Consider the following 23972-nt stretch of genomic DNA (forward strand, 5'->3'; position numbering starts at 1 on the left):
TGCTTTGAGAAATATTTGCGATGACACGTGACTGCGTCGGTGAGCGTGATCTTGGGATAGTGTTGTTTGAGGGTAGCTGGTAATTGTAACTATTTAATTGGATAAGTCTGAAACTATACTTTTGTAACTTTCTTTTTGTATTGGAAGTAGAATTAAATTTTATGTAAGTCAAAAATTGTTTAATTAGAACAAAATTTCTACTTAAACATAAACAATATCACCTTCTTCCATTCTCTGGAAGCTATGGTCATCAGAACTGCCTTCGAACTTTTTGTATCCTTTCTGATATCGAAGAGCCAAAGAGTTTTCTGGTAACGTTTTGTTGAACACGGAATTACCGTAAGCGTCTAGCTTTATAATGCCGAAGTACACTATATCGGGATTCTCGGCCTCTCTCCGCCTTTCTTTTCTTTTTTCCCTAATTATCAATGAATCTTTCACGGGTAGCATTAGTAGTGTATCTTGAGATTCCTCGGCGGGTCCAATTTTAACTTTTGCTTGAATCGCTCCGTTAATAGTTCTTTTAGATGTCAACGAATTTTCTTTTAACTCCATAGGTAAGTGGCATTCAACGCATCTGATATTTTGATTATGATCCATATTCAAAGGTTCGGGAAACAATCTTTCGTTTAAGTAAAACCTGTAAGTGCATTCATGGTTCTCTAAACTTGTAACGCTTCCTTTGCTTTTAATTCTTGTTTGAGTGTTGTGGCATTCGAAATAATTATTGTCTCTGAAGGCCTTTAACTTTTGAAGTGTTGTATATTCGTCGGTGTGAAGTTCCGTGTCAGCTTGGTTAATAATTCTAAATAAAGTTGATTCTAATGAAGAAGAATCGTCTTCAATCGCTGTAGGGACTTCAGGCATTTCTTCGATCGTGTCCAATAACGAAATTTTTTTCATTTCATTATTTATTTCATAAACAGAATCCGATATTTGTTGAAAATTTTCGTTCTTATAATATTGTTGTATTGATCGAGCGGGGTCTTTACTAGTTAGTATTAATTTTTCGGGAATCGAACCTACGCATGGTTGTGTCAGTGGAATCTTTATAGGATTTATTTTATTATTAATTATCGAACCCTGGAAAATTTCGCTCTGCGAAGGTTTTTCTATTCCTTTCGATGATTTTTGGCTACTATTTTCAACCGAGCTGTGAGAATGCGTTTCAGAGTACTTTTGTCTTTCTTCTTTGATAAAGTCAATCATTTTGTTGGTGGTGCTCGGAGTTGTAGACGACAGAACGTCGCCGCATTTCTTGCAGTGGTCTGAACAGTTTCGTTTTATAATTACATTTTGAGAACAGCACACTTCCGATTTCGTAGTTTTCTTTGGTTTCACAACCCTAGACTTTTTAATGCCAGATTCCATGCTGGAAAGACTTTTGCTGTCTTTTGAGGATTTTGAAGGAACCTTCTTAGCTGACATAGTCCTAGGTACGACAGTTCTTCGCCCCGTGCTCGTTTTGCTCTTGCCCGAAATAGATGCGGTATTCCTATTAGAAGGTTGACTTGAACTTTTGTTGTTCATGTCGTTTAATTTATTTGGCATTTTACACGAAAACTAAATCCACGCTACGACTGCAGTAAAATAAAACAAACAAACCGTTGCTATGGCAACAAGTCTCCTCATGTAGTCTGTGTAGACCAACAAGTGACAGCTGTTTCGCCGCACGTGACCTCTAGAATGTTAACTTCGGATTTCGAATTGCACGAAACTACCAGAAACTGCGAGTATATTATCGAGTGGTTGTTTACCAATCATAAATGTCAATAGTTACGTAATACAATATAACAAATTAGCGATTGCCGTGTTGCGATTCTGAAGCGCGATTTAACATCGTACTGGTAGCGACATCTCGTGGAGCTTGCTCGAAGTTGCATCAACATAAAAATGTCGAGGGCGTTGTACAGATGTCGCTTGCACTTAAGGTTCCACGGATGCTCTAATCAAAGGCATAGAGGCCATTTGTTACACATGAAGTATTGTTTTATTACTTTTATGTTGGAAATGATTAATAAAGATACTAACTGTTATTAAATAAATCATTGAGAAAATGGGAAATTACTACTTTGCGACTTTATTTCAAAAGAGACGTTTCCTTTCTCTACACAAGTCTACCGGCGATGTAGCCTTATTTTCTCCAATGTTGGATATAATGTTACAGGCCCCGTCAAGTAATATAGGACCAGCGGGACTATATAGTTTCGTAACACACTTTTTCAGAGTAACTCAAAGCATGTTTACGTGATTTGGTGCATTAATGGCGATTTTGTTTTTTTAGTTTCTTTGGAGATCTCAAAGGTCTTCTCAGGGTCTTTCATTGATTATGACCATTATCTAACAGTTCGGAGGTTGTGCAGTAATGCTACTGGCCGGGAATGTGTAATGACGGCGGTGCGCCTAATTGTTGTTCCACTCACGCGTTATTCATCGCCTCGTCGACGGCGATGATGCCGCAGTCGTTCTGAGGACGCAGATTACAGTGACCAGCAATTTAGCAAATAATAAAACTGTAAAAATACTACTTTTGCGGCAACAAATCAATGTGTCAAATTTACAAACAGTTATTCGTCAAGTCATGAAGACAGTGTAATGAAATAAATTGAATTGTATATCCTTCGTGACATTGGTGGAATTTTGAAAGACACAGAACAAGCCACTGTTATATTATAATAATAAGAAAAAGACGAGTACACCCACAGACATTCACACACACGCACAAATACAGAAAAAAGAAAAAATTTTACTATTACTATTAACAACACTTGCTTTTTTCTCTATATTAATTTAATAGATGATAATAATTGTGGGATAAGGACAGGAAGAAGAAGAATTGTTTATTTCAGAATGTCTCCATATCGTGTTAGTAACTTTATGCCTAAGTTAGTTAATACAGAAAAACACACAAATTTACATTTTAATCATTCCCATGCCTGCAGAAATGGGACGTCGACTCTCTCCGCGACTGTGGCCAGGAGACTGTTGGAGCTGCGACATATGCACCTCAGCTGCGACACCATTCTCTAACGCATGACCGTTTGAAAACCGTCTGTTGGTATTTCCGCGAAAATTCCCGACGCATGCAATGTAGCCCCAACAATTTAAAGTTGATTAATTGTTTATCTCACTATTACTGCATGGAGACTTCTTGGAATTTAATAAATATTATGGGAAATGTTATTCCCAAGAAGTCCACACCAGATCTCCGGTGTCCTGAAATATAAACGTTGAGCCTAGTTTAGGCATCACAATGTCTATAAAGTAGTTTATATAGCACTTGTATTATGTTGAGAAATGACGTTGTATTGTGGTGAGAAATAAAGACAAATTATAATTAAAATGTAAATGGCGTTGTATGATAACAACTATTATTTTTGTTTATATTCCACATAATTTACAGCAAATATAATACATTATCTCTGTGGTAACCGCGAGCGTGACTCCGCTTTCTTTTGGATGTACAAAAACTACAAGAAAACTTTTGTATTAACAAAATATTTAAAACTGCGTTTAAGAAAATGTAACATATATAACTATTACGGACTGTTACCGACAGAATTCTATAAAAGCGTTTTTAAAAGAATGGCCACACCAGTGTCATCACAGCACCCCATGGCTGCCATCTTCACCGTCGCGACTTTAGTAGTATTAGTAACCTGATGTGCGCAGGCGCTGCGCGGTTGTTTCGTCTGTGGCGATTTCGGCGCATCAACAAGAAAAAGCTGCGCGTCTTGAGGAAGCTGTTCAAGAGAAAAACATGAAGGTGTTTGCTGTGGCCATATTTGTTGCTCTGGTAAGTTATTTATGTAAATTATTATAAAATAAAATAATTAAATTTTGTTTGTTTTCATCTATTTAAAACTATGTATTAATTAGGTATCAAAAACACAATTATTTGTCATAAATATCAATAGGTACTTTGTGTATAATAATTGGCCACATAAGTATAACTTCTACATAACCCAATTACTACTTACTTACCTATTTAAATTCCAATTAGACAAGCACGTCGTGGGCAGGTAAACCTAAATAAAATAGAAGATATTCCTTTTTGAAAAAACAATTTTAAAATATTGGGAACAGAGAAGTATTAAGTAACCCTTTCGAATTTTTTTTTTTAATCTATGCTAATTTTAAAAGTAATATGCAGAACCTACACGGACAGCCGTGTAGGTTCTGCATGTGCACGTGTCTCGTTTATTTGTAATTTAGATAAATTGCTATAATAAATGCAATAGTTTCTTTTAAACACCTCAATAAAGTCAACATGAAAATGTTGACTCGGTAGTTATAATTCTAAGGAAATTTATTAGAATTAAAGATGCACCGGAATATCACAATTATTGTGTTGAGTATTGTGTTGAGTTTATTATGTAAGTACCGGTTTTAACCAAAATTTTTATACTTTTATGCTTATTAGCAAAATGTTGATAAATTTTGTGAAAAACTGTTTGTTTAGATTCAGTTCACTTGCTATATGTTTAGTTGTTTTAGCTTCAATGGTTGATTATTTCGGTCAATGTTACTTATGCTAGGAACGTTTATGAAGAACGTAATCTCTTTGATTATATCATTCATAGTGTTTAGTCCACTGAGTAAACAGATTAATGTACGAGTTTAATAGATTCTGTCTTTTTTGAAGATGCAGTCAAATGACAGTTCATTGCACAGAAGTGTTGCCCGCTTGCAAGCAGTGCAGGTTTATTCGAATTGTTAATTGTTGAAAATTCATATATACGCTAAATTGAGCAAAATGTGCATAAAAATACAAATTGAAGACCTATTTTAAAGTTTTTCATTTGAATTTAATTTATTTATTTTTATTTATTTGTTTATTTGCAAACTTTACAGCTTTTTAATTTTCGTTTACAATCATAATAATATACGTATATAGCCAATAACAAAGTTTGTCATATTACATTTTAATTATAGCGTTACTTTATCTAGCGTTAATCTATAGCCTAATCGCAAAACAAACATGTTGAAAATTTACATTAAGTTCTTAAATTAATGGTAATCTACATATTATTAAATTATTACATACAAATATAACATTATTATTATATAAATTATAAAGATGTAAGTGTAAGTATGTTTTAGTGTTGTGTGTGTTTGTGTGTGTGTGTGTGTGTGTGTGTGTGTGTCTGTGCTCTGTTTGTTTGATAATTATTGCCTTCTAAACTGGGGGTGATCCTTCAATATGTTTAGAAATTGAGTGCGGTTTAAATGGAAGATGTCCACGTCTCTAAATCTATCCTCATAAGTGCGCACTATTCTTTGCAAAACAGAGTGTTTTGCGTAATTCGAACGGGCTAAGGTCGTACACAAGGAGTGCATATGCCTCGTGCGTTTTGGACAGGCACACAGACCAATGCAAGCCGTTAATTCAGGACAATCCAATACGGAGTTAACCACGTCATATAGAAACTTCATGTCAGACAACAGACGTCTAACTTCGAGAGAATCTAGCTGATAGAAGTTAAGTCTGTCGAAGTAACCATCTTCCCTTTTGAGGCGGTAGTGCAATCTACGTGTGAAACAACGCTGCACGGACTCTAACTGGGCTATATGAGTCACATAAGACGGAGACCATATAGGGGCTGCGTACTCCATCACGCTCCTGACATAAGCAAAATACAGCTTTTTTAAAGATTCAATTCTTCGAAAAGATTTAGCACTTCTATGAAGAAATCCTAGCATTCTGTAAGATTTCTGAGCAATGAAGTCGAAATGCGATGTATACAAAAGCTTATAATCTAGTATTACACCCAGATCGCGGACGAGTTTGACTCTAGGAATACAGGTATCATTGAGATGGTATTTGTGAGACAGAAAAATACGCTTCCGGGTGAACGTGATAACTTGGCATTTTTTGACATTCAGATCAAGACGATTCAGTCTACAATAGTCCGTTAATCTGTCGAGGTCCGCCTGAAGCCTTTCGCAATCAGCTGCACAACCAATTGGCATAAAGATTTTATTGTCGTCGGCATACATTAAAACATTTGAATACTTAAAACATGTCTCAATGTCGTACAAGTATATGTTGAAAAGTAAAGGACCTAAATGAGACCCCTGCGGTACGCCCGATGGGACGGATTCCATATTCGATTTGAAAGCGCCAATCCTAACAGCCTGCGATCGATTCCGTATATAAGACTCAAGCCACCTCAGCAAATCCCCGTGCACACCGATATTATTTAGTTTAGATATTAAAATGTCATGATCGATGCGATCAAAACATTTTGAATAGTCGGTGTACACAGTGTCGACCTGGCCACCTCTGTCCATGTGCTGAGTAATAAAATTTGTGAAAACAGCAAGATTTGATACAGTCGATCTTCTGCGCATGAAACCGTGTTGAGAAATTGGAATATAGACTGCGGCCACCGGATATAATTGGTCATGAACGATTGACTCGAAAACCTTACCAAAAACTGACAATATCGACACGGGTCTATAATTCTCGACGTTCTGTCTTGAGCCGCTTTTATGAATCGGAGTGATGTAAGCCTCCTTCCATATGGTGGGGTAAACTCCCTCGCTCATTGACCGCCGAAAAATTGATGTCAGAGGAGTTGCAAGCTCCTTCGCACACTGTTTCGCAAAAAATGAAGGAATACCATCACTCCCAGCACCCTTGTTACGATCCAGTTTACGTAAATATTTGAAAACTAAATCTTGTGTAATTTGAATAGAGTTGATTGTATTAATTAAGTTAGATGGAGCCATAGCGAGGGAAGGACCATGAGTAGTGTTAGAGCCTCTATAAACGGAAAAAAAATATTCTAAAAAGGCATTACATATATCAGAGCCTCCACATGTCACGCGATCACCATGGGTCACATGAACGGGAATGCCCTTGTCCCTACGCAATGACCTAGTATATGACCAAAAGTGCTTTGGGTTGGTAGTAATTGCCGTTTCACAGCCATCGATATAACGTATCCAACACTCCTGTTGAACTGTCTTCTGGCGTTGCCTGAGCAAGGAGAAAGCATCATAGTCCAGTTTGTTTCCGTATTTCTTCCATGCCTTATGGTACTTGGATTTTTCTTTAATAATATTAATTAGAGGCTTAGAAAACCATATCGGATAACCACAACCGTCGCTTAAGAAGCTAGGTACCTCCTCCTTAATAACTCTCCGCAGCTCTGTTAAAAAGGATAAGACAGTATCATCTATTCCATCGCTATTTAGTTTGTTGGCCCAATCTACGGTAGCCAACCGACTCCGTATAACGTCATAATTAGCCCTCATAAATTTATAAACTCTTATTTTTGGGTCCCTTAACGTTTTATATAAAATTATATTTGGCATTTCCAAGTCGATAGCTGGATGATGAGGCATGTCCTCACGAGTTAAGGGGTGAGTACAGCGGGACGTCGCTACCTCCAGAGTACCAAAAACAAGGTCGAGATAACGACTGTTGCCGTTTATTACGGTATTATACTGTTCTAAATTAAAACTGGAGAGGGTTTGCAACAAATCACGCTGGTACTCATTAGTTACATTGAGTGGAAAAAGAGGTGGCAGATTACTGGAGCCAACATGCCATTCTACATATGGAAAATTAAAATCCCCCATCAAAAGATAATCAGCATTACTGTTTTTATCCATAAATTCTCTCAAGAAATCAGTCAAGTTAGCCACTTGTGCGTCGTGAGAAGCACCGGAACCGGGGAGGTAAACGCAGATGATATGTAGGTCGCGCGCCGCTCGCATTACGTGAGCACGTATTATAATATGAACCATATCGTACGGGGCATCAATAGGCGCAGCGAGAGCACGCGCACCGAGTGTTCGACGAGTTAACAGCATGACGCCTCCGCCCACCGAACGCACCCCGCCACCCGCACCGCGCCGCGCTAAACCGCCGCGCACCGGCCGATCCCGTCTATGCACGTCATATCGGCAATCGCTTACCTCTGAATCCATGAAAGAGTCCAGCAGCCAAGTTTCACACAATGCCACTACATCATAATTATGAAGGAGAAGCCCCTGGGTGAAGTCTGCCAGTTTACCGCGAATGCTGCGCGCGTTTTGGAGATATAGTTTAAAAGTCATTATAAATTAGTAATACACGCAATATGTAATAAAAATTACGCGCGCAGCAGTCACGATATGAGGCAGCTTTTAATTGTAATAGTGTTGACAGAGCAGTATGTGTGTGGGTGTAACTGATGTGTGAGGTTTGTGAGTGTGTGAAATGTGTGTATGATTGTAGCAAATACAAATAGAATTTAAGAAGCATGTTTCGAAATACAAAAATACCTGCGGAAATCTCAAAACAATACATCACTTTTTTAAACTGTCCAATTGTTCTAATTTGAATATACGAATAGCGGGCGCCTTGTAGTGTTGACGTACATAAATTTTTGCATTTCGAGTCCAGACGTTCTGAAACCCCAACTCCTTACATTTGATCTTGGTAGCCTTTAGTAAAGCTTTGTTGGTAGAAGTTAGGTGTTCATTTATATAAATAGGCTTTCCATCTCCCGGTAGCCCTATATCTGTGGATACTAAGCCGCGCCTCTTCCGCACCGCGCTCAGGAGGCTATCTCGTAGGTAGATCGACTTGAATTTAACAATTACGGTCCTTGGCAATCCCTTGGTATTTACACGGGAAGGAAGTCGTGTAGCATAATCAATATCCTCTTCAGCCAACTTAACCCCGACCACAGACGCAATCTTACACATCATTGGTGCTAACGCCTCAGTTTTCTTTTCAGCAATCCCGAAAATTTCAAGATTATTAATTCGTGCCCGCTGTTCGACATCGTTCAGATTCAGCTGTACGGCATCGAGATCCGATAATTTTGATCTCAGGAGTTTATTATCGTTTTCAATGGTGGTCATTTTTGTTTGTAAGGCTGAAAATTCCTGTGATAAATTAGTAATGACTTCACTATTTGAGTTATGTTCCGTTTTTATGTTATTAAGTGTCAGAACCAACGATTCCATCCTCTTGTCAAATAGATCATGCTGTCGATTTATTCGTTGCACCGATTCCTCAAAAACATTCAATTTATCTGAAAACTCATTCAGAATATCCTTTTTAATAGACTCTAATTTTGAGTCGAAATATTTTCTTAATTCCAACAATTGACCCGTGATATCCAATTGTGGGGTAGGTGAAGAGAGAGCAGCGGTCTTCGCTTTGTTAGCGTGCTTCGTACCGCCGCGAGACATGTTAACATTACAAATGCCGTCCTTTGAATAGGTATTATTCTGTGTACCGGTAGTACACGCGCGCACGGGGGTGGACGAATTGTCGCCCTTGGGAAGCGAACATACACATGAAGGGCACACCCACAGGTTCTTCTTTTCTTCGCCGAGACCCTCAAAATATTCTCTTGTCATATTTATGCAAAGTACGTCAAAAGTTTCTATGCATTTGCTACATTTCAAATAGTACCGGTCCTTTATTTTGCCCTTACAGCCTGCGCAAATAGACGACATGTTTGTTTGATGAAATAATTGAAGATCCCAGAAAAAAATAAGGAAAAAAAAAATGAAAATAATTTTGGAGTATGGGATTCGAACCACGGCTTCCTGCGTACAAGTACGGTGCACCTCCCGCCGCTCCAACGCCGCCTTGGATAACTTGTCGAAATTGAGCTACGCTTGTATCTAAGTAGCTTGTGACATCACTATGAGGTCATTGGCCGTCGGTCATTCACCTCCGTTCTTACAAACTGGTTTCCGCGACCCACCGCCGTTTTTAATAAATGTTCGAAACTGATTTTAATTGTTATTCAGTAATGCAATATAATCACGATAAACTGTTTGTGGACTTTTATTGGGAACACTTTCTAGTTTCAAATGGTGTAAAATAATTATGTAAAAATGGATATTAACTATTTTAAAACTATACAAATTGCGGAGCTATCGAGCTATAGATGCTTCTTGTAACGCGTCGCGCACTGTTACCAATTTTATATACATAAATAAATAAATAAATTTAATATACATAATCATATCCGCTTGTCGTTGTTAAAATGCAACCCTGCAATTGCCATTTTACTCCGTCTTCAAAACACAGTAATTATTATAATTATTACTACACTATACACTATATTACACTATAATTATTGTTATTGTAAATTTCTTTGCTGTATTCATTGACTTACAATTATATGGACATCGGGTCCGCGCTAAAAAGTGTCCGAACTTATAGGGCGTTAAAATCGTATACAGAGCGTCATTCACGCTTTAGTCTTCGTTTGTTCGACTGACAGCGAAGCAAGCAAAATTAGACAGTACTGTGATGACATTACAATTTAAATTCAACGTTTTAGCTTTTTCATATTCCTTTACATGTCACTACGTTCAAATAGGTTGACTTGGGACATTTTTTTCGTGGTTTTTTGTATTAGACCCGTCGTCCATTTATTTGTAAGTCAATGGCTGTATTAATGTTATTGTTCCTAATTGAGTAATTGTCAGGAGGCATTATAAAAGATTTTTATTTATAATCTTGTTACAAGTAATTTTGTTAATATCATGGTAACTTCTTTTGCTTATTTTTATGACTCCCAACGTTTATCAGTTACATCACTTGTGTGGCAGTTTCACTTTAATCCTTAAATTCGACAGTTGTATCGGTTGGGTTCAAAGTAACAATTTTCGTTTTACGTATTTTATTTTGGAGTTCCTCAGTTTTCTAAAAATAACAATACATTGATATGTTGCCATTTGTAACCTGTGGTACCTAATGGTTTTGACCTGCAGCCTCTCAATCAGAGGCCGTGAGTCCGAATTCGGAATTCTTCTCGGAATTTATGTGCGTAATTTAATGTGAAAATTGAGGAGAAGTGGACTATGGCCTAACCCTCGCTTGAGAGACCCGTGTCCAGCAGAGGGACATAGAAATTGGTTAACGGTGATGATGTTGCCATTTATATTTGATAGAATTCTTTAGTATGGTATTGCAGAAATGTTTACGTTGTGAAAAATTACTTTCGAAGACAGTTGAAGTCGTATTTTTAGAGATGAAATTGCTGGCACATGGGACTTTTTAACTTATATCTCAGGGAGCTGGTCGCGGTGGCAGTGCACGTCAGATTTAAAGCCTGAGTGGCACTGCAACTGTTATGGACAGGTGTGTCGTCCCGTCACTTACTGTCATAAAAAAAAAAGAAAAAGAAATATACAATGCGAAATAGTGTGTAAATTGACGTCAAAACTTACAGCAGACATTTCACAAATAGATTCAGACAAGAAATGCCAAAAAAATATTTTAAACCTTCGCTTTTTGCGCTGGACCTAAATACAACCTTATTCGGTGTTACGTGACATGTTTATCAAGCGAGAGACAGGTATTGAACCAAGGCCCATTACTTTCCGCTCAAATCATTTCCGTTTTATGAAAATTATATGATATAATACTTTTTTCCTTTAACAAGCGTTACCGTTGTAATGTTATTAGGAAATTTTTTTAGCAGTTCGGTACATACTCCTAAAAAAACTGCTCAGAAAGTTGCCTGCTTATCGGTATTTTACGGGATATATCACGTAGAGTGTGCGATGGAATTATACAATTTAATTCCGCCTTCCCCTTTCCACCACCGGGGGACTAGACATTGGCTTGGGTTCCACCCCTATGTTGTGGACGTTCCAAAGATTCGCACGAAGTGTTACGCTTCCACATTTGGTTACATATCACTTGTCCGAAATGACATTTTCCAGAAATATCGTTTGCTCAAATTTTCATAACCTCGAAAGCAATTTTGAGAGGAAAATGTTTTTTCTTTTAAACCTAACTTAACCTAACCTAATTGTGTTTTTGCGATAAACATCCAACATATCCTGAAAGAATAACCGTTTCGTTATAATTCGGTTTTCGGTGTAATGAAAATTCAAACAACTGTTTTTTCGGAAACAAAATTCGAGTTTGTTTTTATGTGGCGTATTATATGGCGAACGGCTATAGAGTGGAATTCCCAGCCTGCAGACGTTCTCTGAACGTTATAACTTGGACCTTTTCAAGGCGAGAGTGAATAGGCATTATTTAAGTATGCATGCTCCATTGTCGAACTCATCGTCACTTTCCGTCAGGTGAGATAGAGGTCAAATGTGCACTTACATTTGTATATAAAAAAAACCACTATGTTATTTGAGCGCACATCATACTGCTGATCCAATTCGTAGCTATATTCTAGTCAAATTCGATGTACAGCAAATCGCACATGAAACTATATACTGTTCTGACCCAAAAATGGCGGAATTGAGAAAACTCGATTTGAAAGTTCAAAAATTGTTGAATGGAAGTAATAAATTTATATTCATGTTCATTTTTTAAATTTTGAAAACGTGTCTTCTCAATACCACCATTTTTGAGTTACGACAGTTACTTGACGAGTTTCATGTGCGAAACAAACAAAAGATATGATTTTTAGGGTTGTCACCTTAGACTGCTTTACAGTTATCACAATTTAAATTTTTTTTCCCGAAATTCTATTAGGTTATTGATTTATTAACATTCAAATCATGTTTGTGATGAACTTTGTTCATTAGAAGTTTCAAATCACCGTTATACCATCATACGAACTTAAAAAATGCTAATATTTTTTATTTATAAATCTGTGCCATCCCTAATGATTTTTTGATTTGAAGGGAGAGATTGCAAACATTCGAGTTCAAGTAGTAGTCATTCAAGTTCAGAATCGGAAATTGATTCTGGACGAAATACATAGTAAATTAATGAAAAATAACATTTTGTTTCTTTTCATCTACCATTACTATGTTATTAATAGGTTCTTTTTGATGCTCTATGTTATTAATAGGTTATTTCTGATGCACTATTTACACATTAATATGTATATTATTATCTCAATGTATAACTTTACGCATTTTCGTTATATTTTTGTTTACAAATAACTTAATCCATTTCGTTAGTCCTGACTGAAAACCAGCGCCTTAGGAAACTTTGGCATATGGCTGAGTCAGTGCCCTTTCAATGCTATGACAATCATGTTATTTTTTTTAATGCCTAACCTGTATTTGTGTTTATCTATCTATGACCTAATTTAGCAATAATATGAATTTATAGGTATCTAAAACCTAGGCAATAATCATTTTAGTCATAAATTTTGTAATATTTGGCCAGTATTACTATTAATTCTACATAACTCAATTACTTACTTACCTATTTAAATTCGAATGAGACGAACAGCCCGTTGGCAGAGCTGGCCTCAATAATGAGTATTGACAAAAAATGTTCACTACACCTGCCGTCATTTTGAAATTTTTTTAATTTTTTATTATCATATTTTTGTTGCCTAGCAATGTTTTATTATTAAACATTCTACGTCGAATTTGGCTAGAGTATAAAATGAAGTAATTTTAACTTGGTTAATTCTTCGATGTAAGTAGGATGAGAAAGGTGTAAAATCGCAGAAAGAAATAGATCTTATTATTATGATAATATCTATTAAACAGTTAGACATTGACAAAACATAAATTATTGCTTATGGCAATGTGGTTAATACCGTCTTAACCGAATGCCAGCACGGTGCCGTGATTTAAATTTGTCTTGTCGATTTTTGTACAGGTCTGACCAGTCAAAGGAGGTCGACGCCTTCTTTTTTATTCGCCGCTATCCTGACTTATAAGGTTGTGAATTTCATTCAATGTTTTTTTATTTTAACGTCGTTGGGATGTCTGTATGAAAGTTTATTGTATTGCAGGATTACGACACCAGAAGTATCAATTAATGTAAGGGACGAACCACGGTTTTTCAGGAGAGCCAAAAAACGATTTTATTTTTTAAAATCTGTCTATAACTTTTTACTGTCTGCTCCAATTTTGATTGTGTCCAGAGCAAAGTTTCTTAGAATTTCCTTTTCTTTCATATTATAAACGAAAGATTTAGGAATTCCCAGAGACGTGCTATATTTTATACACTGGGCATTCCTAAATTTTAATAATACCAATCTAGGAGCGGGAACTACATATTATGTAACTCATTTTCGAGAAAATGCCCCTTACGTTAATTGATACTTCTGGAATCGATTAGTCCAAATATTTCTAGGCAAAAAATCGATTTATTTTTGCAATATTCTGCCTGTAAGCAATTACAATCTTTTACGTAGAATAAGACGAAACAAGGCGGTTTTTGTCTGTGTGTTTTTTTCCGTATTGTTTACATTGTAGGGTAAATTAATAGGGATAGTAGGCTAAATGAAATGGCTGAAAAATGAAAAACTTAATTTTGTTGTTTTATAGTCGGTAACTAAGGTAAATAATGAGCAGTAAGGTGGATACAATATTGTTAAAGATATGCCCACAGAGTTTGTTCTCGTTGGATTGATCTCGACGAATTCTAGGTATTTAAATGGTGACTTTATTGACATTTAAGAGCTCGCTGATTTGTATGGAGATTATTTGGAATTATCATTCTTTACACACTTTGTTGTCGATACAAAGACCGATGTAAAGACAGAGTAAAATTCCTTGAACCCGACGGGATTGGAACCAGTGCCTCAACGTGGCTGCCAACGTGTCAAGTCGGACCGTAGGAAATTTTCTTTGTGTCTGTTCAACCTTTGAATTAATTGTAAGATTTTTATATGTTGTACTTTTCGTACCAATTATATTATACGGTCTTTCTCTCTCTATGTATTTTAAATGGAATCTTGTGGTATTTGACAACGATTATTGAAACTAATTACGGAACTAATATTCAAGTCACACGAGACGGGCATCGCCAATGTGCGCACAATGTGTCATTAAGAGATATCTTTTGGTGTCACAGAACCATTAACATGAATGTGGACAATAGGATTGTAATATTGTAAAGATTTTTAATTGCTTCAGTTTAGTTTTTAGATTTAGGTGTCGAAAATGTTACTAAAATTATTTTCGCAATTGTTACTTAGCACATTAAGGTACGGAATTGTTGTGCCTTGAAGAAAAAGATGCTAGCGGCTGTCAATTTTCGCTTGCAAATCATGTAGGCGAATAATGCTATTGTTAGTTGATGCTCTTACACTGATAGAGGATAAAGTGTCAACGCGACGTGCTCTGTGTATATAATTCCGGTATTGGTGCCAAGGATTAAGATTTACACGTATACTATTTTGGTTTCTTTGTTGTTTTATTAAACTTGTCAAGTTTATCCGTTTGATCGAAAGAAAATATCGCTAAGAAACAAACGTCATGGCTAAGATTTATAAAGTTTGTATGTTACGTTTATATCAAGTTGGCCCAGTGGTTATTTGGCGGGTCCCGCGTGATATGTGGTCCAATATTTCACGTTGAGGCTAAGAGGGACGCGCGGCTATGTGTGAGTGCAGCGCGGGATCATGATATATTGGCTTCATTTTGAAAGTCCATAGCGTGGGACTGACCATTTCCAGTGGAGAAGTAGAGAAATGTTCGTATATATATATGCGAAGATGTGTAGCGGCGCTGTGAAATGGTGTGATGTTTCCACCAAAGCTGTTCGAGATAGCTGGGTGGTGAGAGGATGTGCAGCGGCTCGGTGCGAGGATGCGTTACGGATTCTTTTCAGCTATTCGCGGGCGAGGTACGGTGTGGTGGGGTGAACGGCGGCGATGTGTTCGTGTCAGTTAGTGTCATATTTTTAGTAGCTCTAGTTTCCTACACCGTTTTGCACACATTCCTCGTCCGCATCACACTTTCCTCGCAGTATAGTATGTATAAATACTTAGCTCTGCTAACCCTTTTCCACTAGATCTGAGTTAAGCGAGGCTAGGAAAATAAAGTAATTCTATTGGTGGATTTTTTCCTCGCACACCGCATCGCTACGTCGCACATCTCTGGTGGAAGGCAACCTAAATGTCTTTCGGTACAATATGGAGAAAAGCAAGCTTATTTTCACGTCTGACATTGCCCCAGTGAAGTGCCGTCAGTCAATTTACGTGGTGTGCCATTATGTAGAATCTCGTAATTAAGTTATCTAGGGCACTGGGTGACAGAGAGTCTGCCCGTAGACGCGGACATTGACAGTGAGCGCTGGGCGTTCGGTTGCAATATACGCATTTGTCTCGATTTTCAGCGCCCCGCACTAGGGAAACCCTGTATCACAGGTGCCATGGATACACACATAGACAACCACAAATTATACCCAAACTCACAAATAAACGTAGACCATATAAATACCTTTTCCCGGCCCAGGAATCGAACCCGGGACCTCTGCATGGTAAACCAGCGTGGTAACCGTTATTTTACATTTGCGATGCCCCAACGGGGTGCTACATGTCTAAGGGCCAATTTAAATATTATCTATAGTACCGGCAAGCTATGATGGCCGTTTTGACATTGGTCCACTCATCGAGTTGCGTATTAATTCATAACTACGAGCTCGTTGCTGTATATTTTACGACACAACTCCTTATTTGTTTTTTGAAATTTTTATTAATGAAATCTAATACGATCGTCAGTTATGGGATCGCTGGCCAGCACAACTTCTACCTCCGGAAAACTCGCGTCAAAACTCAATGCAAAACAAAACAGTTTCGAAATGACACTAGACTAAGTAAGCATTTTTATTGTCGTTTTATTAAAACTTTTTAATCAGTTATCCCTTGCAATACTAGTTATATAAACTAAAAACTTATAGATGCGACTCGCAGGACTCGCATTCATTTGACTTCACTATTGTAATCTGTCAAAACCATAGATATAATGGTCAAAACGGCCATCAAAGCGTGCCGGTACTATAGACCTAAGGAAACCATTTAAAAATGCAATGCATTAATATGAATCTTTCGGTGTTTGTGGCAGTTTTGCTGTTTTCTCACATTAACCTTTAGCCACAAACTGTATTTTTGGGAAACTCGGATGCCGATTGAAGACTTCGGTGGGCTAACGGTTTACATTGTTTCTGACCTGGGTATTCCGGGTAGTGCCCCAGAGTAAATTCTGTTCCTCTGGTACTCATAGCGAATTCGCTAGTTTAAGACCCGGTTATTGGGTATATAAGGGTGGAGTATTTCGGACTTTCTACTCGACCTAGGGAGGAACGGGGAAGGCGGAAATAAATTTAAAAAATCCTTTGCATTCCTCGCCGAAATGTATCCAGGTATCAGCACAGATGCATCTCTGTCAAGTCGGAATGAGGTGTAAGGTGACCTTGTTCGCGTCTTCCCAATTGGGAGGTTTCAGGCTCAGGTATGACCACGTGTTCACGCTATTTAAAGCTTTTTTCCTATAAGATAAGATAATAGCAAGATAACGAACACTCAACGTAGCCTAAAACTAGGGAAACCCTGTGTCGCGGGTGCCATGGACACACATATAGACAACCACAAATTATACCCAAACTCACTATAGGCCATACAAATATTTCTCCCGGCCTGGGAATCGAGCCTGAGGACTGCGAGGCAGTCCAGCCTAATCCTGGCGTAATCCTCCTCATTTTCGTTGAGTCGGGCTCATATTGTGCCTGGCTAGGTGTCCATGTCAAGAGTGGAAGGAATATTAGATAGTTATTCGGATTCTAATTTATTGTTTGCTGTTTGTTAGGTTAATTTACAATCTCGGCTTCAGAGTGTCTTTGCTTGCTTAGTATATATTATCGTTTTCAGGCATGGAGGACGGGATGCGGCCGCTCGTTGCCGGAGGAGGACTCGGTGGTGAGCGTGTACACCACGCAGCCAACTACGGCCGGCACTGGCTTTGACGTTTACCACCAGATCGCCAATAACATCGCCGAGAGAATCTCTTCACCTATTTACAGGTAAATTTTGTTCATCATATGTGACCTGATCTTCATAAATGCATCTATTTGCGGCGGTCTCTACTAATCTTATACACTCTGTAGTATGTCATACGTACATCTCATCTTTAAGATGTTGCAGTAAGCTTTTTATTATAAAATGACCCCCCGAAGTTAAACTCTAGCCCAGTAAACTTTCTTTTTGAACTACACATACCTTCATAATTTCGATATCTAGTCGTTTTGCTACCAAGTCATTGTAAGTTATATTCTTTCTGTTGAGGTGGTCGTTTTGTGATTTAGTCCTTATGCTGATCAGGTCACTTTGAAGATATAGTCATTATGATACCGACCCGTTCATAACATCGTAATTTATCGCAATTGAAGGTTCCTTGGCATCACCAGAAATAAGACAGAAGAGCAGCCAGCAGTTAAGGCGAAACCTTGGGGGAAAATCGAACTCCTCGATGAGATGCCTGAAGACGTCACCAAAGCCATCGAGCCTGTTGACAACGATATTTCGGAAGACAGAGACGTCGAAGAATTGTCCGTAGAAGCATTAAAAAAAGTAGATAAGAAACCAGAAAAGATTACGTTATTCTCGAGCTATCTGCCCGTGAAAGAGAACTTAGATTCAAATAACACGATAAACGAAATACCAGATAATGATGACGACGATGCGCCATTTGAATTTGACGACTTTGATACTGATCCTAGAGCTGAGAGTCCCTTCATTTTTATCCTCGAATGGTTGGCCAGTTTCTGGCAGATCATATCAGGAGCTTTTGAATCTATATTTGGCTCGAATTCTTCTAAAGACAGTTAGTACTTCTTGAATGTTTTTGATGACAGAAAAGAATATTTTCTATGTATGTTCACTTTGCAAATAATATTAATATTTGTGTTCGGTTAATTATGTTCTGTAGATAATGCTGGACTATTTATAAATAATTCTTGTCTTTTGATATATCGTTTTGTATGTCAAGGTATTTTTCTGAAGATCAAAACAAATGAAACATTTTGATTTCTGGAGTGCCATGAATTTAAAATCAGTCATTATTTAAGTACCGTTTGAAAAGCAATGAGTACAAACCGTCGTAGTCAATAAACTTATGTAAATACATTAGAAGATTATCTATTTGTGGTAAATAAACTATTAACCCAAATTGTTCAATATTGGCTTTGAGCTAACCGAATTTCTGCCAGTTTTTCGAATTTTTCAAGTTAGTTTCATTTGTATCTGAAAAGCGTCTTGTTCACGTTAAGTAATTTTCGAGAGCTTGTTAGACAATAAAGTTTTATTGATTTCAGATCTGACCTGAGTTGTATAAAAGTAGTTTAAATGCACTCGACCGACGCTCCTGTCTAGACAGAACTTTTTAAGAAAAAATTTAAACATTGTTGCATTATATGATATTTAAAAAGATCCCGATAATCTAATCCAACGGCGTGTTTAATCGTTTGACAATAAATCTTTAGTAGCAGTTAAAAATTTCTTAGAATTGATTTAAGGTCGTGATTATTTTTAATAGTTTATAACCTTTCAAACAAAGTGTTGTTGTTCTTAAATCCAGCGTAAAGCTAAGATTAAACTGAAGTCAATGATAGGGCGACCTCGATTTATGGCCTCGGTCAGGTCAAACGCAATTTAATGAAATAACATTAGTTTAATTAATTTCATCCGTAATCTGGTTTTTATCCTGGTTAAGGGCGTATACAACTTGCGGGATTGGAAAGTTTACTTTGTTTATTTTATAATAGATAAGTAAGCCTTAACTCGAAAGTCGCAACCTAAAGCGTCTCCTAAATTCTCCGTCACGTTAACTGCTTTGCTTAACTTGCTTTTATTTATTGTTGCCAACAGTGTTGTGTTGAAATAATAACGTCATATGATTTGCTGGAAGTTTACTTTTAGCAGAAATTCTCGAAGAATCAGTTTTGGCATTACGCATTTTATATTTTTCTTTATGTTTTAACACGTTCGTTGCCGCCACTATGTGTGGTCAGAATACTTCGACGTAAGATCAAGTTAGATACAAAAGGCATAAGGAACAAACATCCAGCCGACGCTTCCTCGGTCCCTGTGGTCCAGTTTGTTTGAAACCAGCAGACAGGACTTGACTATCGCTCGCGTCTTCGCTCTGGCGTCATTCCATTGAATAGTTATTCGTGATGCGGAAAATTTTTTCGCCCGTTTGTAACGAATGTGGGATTGTGGAAGACGTGTATCACGTATGGAATGTAGCCAGGGTGAGGAACAGCTACACCATCTCAACATTAACAGTACGACCTCGGTAAGTTTAATAGCATCCTGGCAGCTCCGACCTCTGAAGAGGCTGAACTGCTATATAAATTAGTTAACTAGATAATTAGACTAAGAAATGTGTAGGTTAAGCGAGCCACTATGAGCGCGGCATTTGTAAGACCCTCTATAAACAAATGAAGATTTAAAAAGTTCATTGCCAATCACGCGACATTGCGTGATGCGACTTGTGATCAAATGCGCGATCACGCGTTATCGCGTGGACGTCGCTATCATGTTTCTAAGCGGAATATTATAGCGGTCACCTCACAAAATTTCATGAACGATGAACGTGTTAAAGAAACTTTTTCCTGATGGCGGAGTTCTACATGCAGAACCCTAAGTACTTACTGGTGGTGCTCACTAATTTCTACCGCAAATCAATACTGCTGTATACTGTATTGAGAAGTAGGCAAAGTTACCATAAACACAAACACAGCAAACTTAAGATCTTATTTGAGACCGGCATTGTTTGGACACTTCCTGTTAGTGTCATAAATATGTATAGTCGGCGATCACCACTTCCTATCACGTGGACCCAACGTCTGTTTGCCGGTTTGTATGCTACAAAAAGAATTTTTTTTTTTTTGGTAAATTGAAAATAATCTTTTAATTATTAATACAAAGATCGAACACTCTATATTTTTTGTGAAATTACTCCACTAGTTTGTTATAATTATTAAGACAAAGATCGAACACTCAGAAAAAACACTCAGAAAAAATTCCTTCGATCCGGTCGGATTAGAACCGACGTCTTCTTGCATACCGTGTCAGACGCTATACCAACTAAGCCACGGAACGAACCAACGGACCTCACGAATTCTTCTATGTGCTTGCGTCGTGTCTTTGTACTTGGTCTTTCAACGACTTTTTAGTCGTAGCGCCATCTATGAGAAATCTATTACAGATTTATCACCCAGTTAGTACCTTTACAGCTACCAGTCCTGGCGAGAGATGTCGCTATTCACTGTATTAATTAAATTTTTATTGAATTGATATTCAATTATTTTTTGTGAAATTACTCCACTAGTTTGTTATAATTATTAATGCAAAGATCTATTATAATTTATAACAAACAACAAAAAATTTATAGATTATAACAAACTAGTGGAGTAATTTCACAAAAAATAATTGAATATCAATTTAATAAAAATTTAATTATTAACCTTTTAATTAGAATTAATTATTTTTGTAACTTAACTTGACTAATAAATACATTCTCAGTGGTCCGTGATCATGTATGAGACGTGTAAGAAGCCAGAAACTTTGGTTTTTTTGTTGAAACTAACGTACTCTACGATTTAGATCCGAAGAAATAGTTTCATTTCTCATTATGTATCGATACTACATCAGCTTGAATGCAAATTTTTGCTTGCTTACAAATGAAATCAAAGTCATTCGAAAAATATATATCGTATACTACACGTGTTTTATTTAGTTCAGTTGGTATTTAAAAAATCTTTGGTATATGTAAATATAGCGGTATTCTTGTAAAATTTCGAGTTAAGTTTGAATTTTTTTTCCATGGTAAAAATTTTTAGAAATTATGTTTTCACATATTTTTTTCCCAAAGTGATCGAGTTTCAAACAAAACCATTTGAGGTTCTATTAACTTTTAAATTTTTTAAGAACACTTACACTCTTAAAAACACTTTACACAATGATCAATTGTTATTTTTTTCATTATACATAGTTAGAAAAGCTCAGCTGGCAGAGGAAAAGGATATTTTTTGTGTTCATTTCGTCTTTGTATAAATAAAAATAAACCAGTGGAGCATTTTTAATAAATAGATGAACATTATGGTTGTAAAGACATCATGACATTCAATAAAAATAAATACATAATATAATAATGTTATGACTGTACATGTACGTTTCTAAAAGAGTTGCCTAAAATAATATTCTTTTTGTAGCTTTCGGCACCCGTGGCACTATCATAGTATCGAGTAAATATTTTGCCGACAAACAAAGGGTTTCATGTCGCAGTATCAAGGAAAACATAGAAATAAATAAGGGTACAGTCAGGGTGGGACGACTGCGTAAATCCGACACTGTCACATTTTATCTACTTTCTTTCAATATAACACATTGAGTGCGATCTTGTTATACTTTACTTGCTTTGACTACATGTGATTAATGTTGATACGTCGTGTTTTATGAATTCGAATACGCAACATTGTGAATACCCATTAGTTCAACATTCTATTCAACAAATCCATCCTATGTTATGTACAAAATGTCACGTACTTTTGATAAATGGCTACATTTGCTAGTATATTACAAGGCGAGAATCGTCATTTGTCGCGACACGACAAAACATAACGACCTAGTTGTTAAGACATACGGCTGATCATGTACAACGTGGCTAACTAAGTTGCAGATTTGTTAGGGATAGTGCAGTTGAGTATGATACAGAGTACCGTTAACGAAATATTTGAAGATGAGAAAGTCCCGGGTTCCGGGTTTTCTTAATTGGTTCTCATTTAGGTATTGAAGAATTTCCTAGGTTATTTAGCAAGAAATTTCTTTTTTATAATATCAAGTGACGGGACGAACAAGTCGTGCGCCTGATGGTAAACTACACGCCTGTTCAGAACAGCTGCAGTGCCACTCAGAGCTTTAAATGGCAAAGATCTGAGGGGCACCACCACTGCCCGTCACTCTGAGACATAAGTTGACAAGTCCCATGTGCCTATAATTTCACCAGCACCCTTACCTTTCAAAACTGGAACACAGTTACGCTGACATTACTTCTCGGCAGCAGAAATAGGTAAGATGGCAGTACTACCCTGGACGAACTCTTTAACAAGGAGCTCTCCTAAAAAAGAGGTAGGAACTCATTTTTCCAATATTAAATTAACTCTTCACTTCATGTGCATTTTCGACTCTCATTTCCGTGTCTATTTGGGTCCGTGTGTGCGTATATATTTACCTGTACGTGTGATTGAATCAAGTATCAAAAATCTACTTCGTTTCTAGACAGTGAATATTGGAAAATTCGTAGCAAGAACGGATATTTACGAGAAACGTGACTCTGACATTGTTCGTGAAAGCCGTATGCTAGGGATATAGTTTCCGAGAAGCCACTCGCTCTAACAAGGTGCTCTGCGGATATGAAATGTCACCTATTTGCTTTGACAATATCGGAGAATGTTGCGTCAACGTTTTCAGAATAAGAGCGGTGCTAGTCCTGTGGGAGAGCGGGCGTGGTACATATGTACGTGTGACTTTGATTTATAACTTGCGTACATTTGTGAATATTAAGTAGCTATAATTCTGGCTAATGATGAAAGAAAATTTCGGGTGGGGGACCTTGAAACTTCTCCTTGTAGGACACCTCGTGCCCAACGGGCTGTGTAATAGGTGATGGCGATAGATGATCTTTCTTCAAGAAATTATGTTAAACTTTTGTACGCAATTATGTACTTAATATAATGTTTAATTAAAGCAACACTTTTCCCTAAACAAAACTGATTAACTATCAAAATGGGTGTTTCCACAAAGAAGGCACGAATGGTAGTAATTAATCAAGCGAACGTTAATGTAAATAAACACATTGAAACGAGCTTACTTTGGCGGAGTATTGTATTGTCTTACTCTACATAAATGGTAAATTATATGCGTCTTAACAATAACATGGCATACGCTAAACCAGCACGAGGAACCACCTGACGCGTTCTGGGACATGAAAATCACAAACAAATGACACTTGCTAAAAATAAACCAGTGTCTGTATGTATAGAGCTTATTAAAGCGACAATGTGAGGCGGTGTCTTTATAAAGGAGCGTATACACACGTGGGGGTGTATTTTGACACGCAAACGACGTGCGTTTCACGAAAGCGTTTGTTCGATTCAAACGCGTTCCAAGCTAGTCTGCAGCACGTTTTATACGCTTTGAATCGTTACATGAAATCACGACTATGATATTCGACAACAGTTAGAAAAGTTTTCAAATCTTCGAAAAAAAAACGTTGCATTA

The 23972-nt window shown here is 37.2% G+C and overlaps 2 protein-coding genes across 2 annotated transcripts; one reads left to right on the top strand and one right to left on the bottom strand.

The window, feature by feature from the left end:
* Nucleotides 1–163: 163 nt before the first annotated feature.
* LOC113225418 lies at nucleotides 164–1545 on the bottom strand. The gene has a single exon (XM_026457725.1). The coding sequence runs from the start codon at nucleotides 1528–1530 to the stop codon at nucleotides 202–204; it is 1329 nt and encodes a 442-aa protein (XP_026313510.1). The 5' UTR covers nucleotides 1531–1545; the 3' UTR covers nucleotides 164–201.
* Nucleotides 1546–3613: 2068 nt separating this feature from the next.
* LOC113240671 lies at nucleotides 3614–18859 on the top strand. The gene is made up of 3 exons (XM_026478037.1): nucleotides 3614–3796; nucleotides 17559–17710; nucleotides 18077–18859. The coding sequence occupies exons 1-3, from the start codon at nucleotides 3761–3763 to the stop codon at nucleotides 18513–18515; spliced, it is 627 nt and encodes a 208-aa protein (XP_026333822.1). The 5' UTR covers nucleotides 3614–3760; the 3' UTR covers nucleotides 18516–18859.
* The last annotated feature ends 5113 nt before the right edge of the window (nucleotides 18860–23972 follow it).

Source organism: Hyposmocoma kahamanoa, unplaced genomic scaffold (genome assembly GCF_003589595.1).
Source record: "Hyposmocoma kahamanoa isolate Upper Pololo Valley unplaced genomic scaffold, ASM358959v1 160, whole genome shotgun sequence".
Classification (NCBI taxonomy): domain Eukaryota; kingdom Metazoa; phylum Arthropoda; class Insecta; order Lepidoptera; family Cosmopterigidae; genus Hyposmocoma; species Hyposmocoma kahamanoa.

Excerpts from the sequence above, each read along its gene's own strand:
- LOC113225418 (XM_026457725.1), bottom strand. The coding sequence starts at position 1,530 with ATGAACAACAAAAGTTCAAGTCAACCTTCTAATAGGAATACCGCATCT.
- LOC113240671 (XM_026478037.1), top strand. The coding sequence starts at position 3,761 with ATGAAGGTGTTTGCTGTGGCCATATTTGTTGCTCTG. Across the intron at positions 3,797-17,558 it reads TGGCCATATTTGTTGCTCTG|GCATGGAGGACGGGATGCGG; the intron begins GTAAGTTATTTA and ends TATCGTTTTCAG. Across the intron at positions 17,711-18,076 it reads ATCTCTTCACCTATTTACAG|GTTCCTTGGCATCACCAGAA; the intron begins GTAAATTTTGTT and ends TCGCAATTGAAG.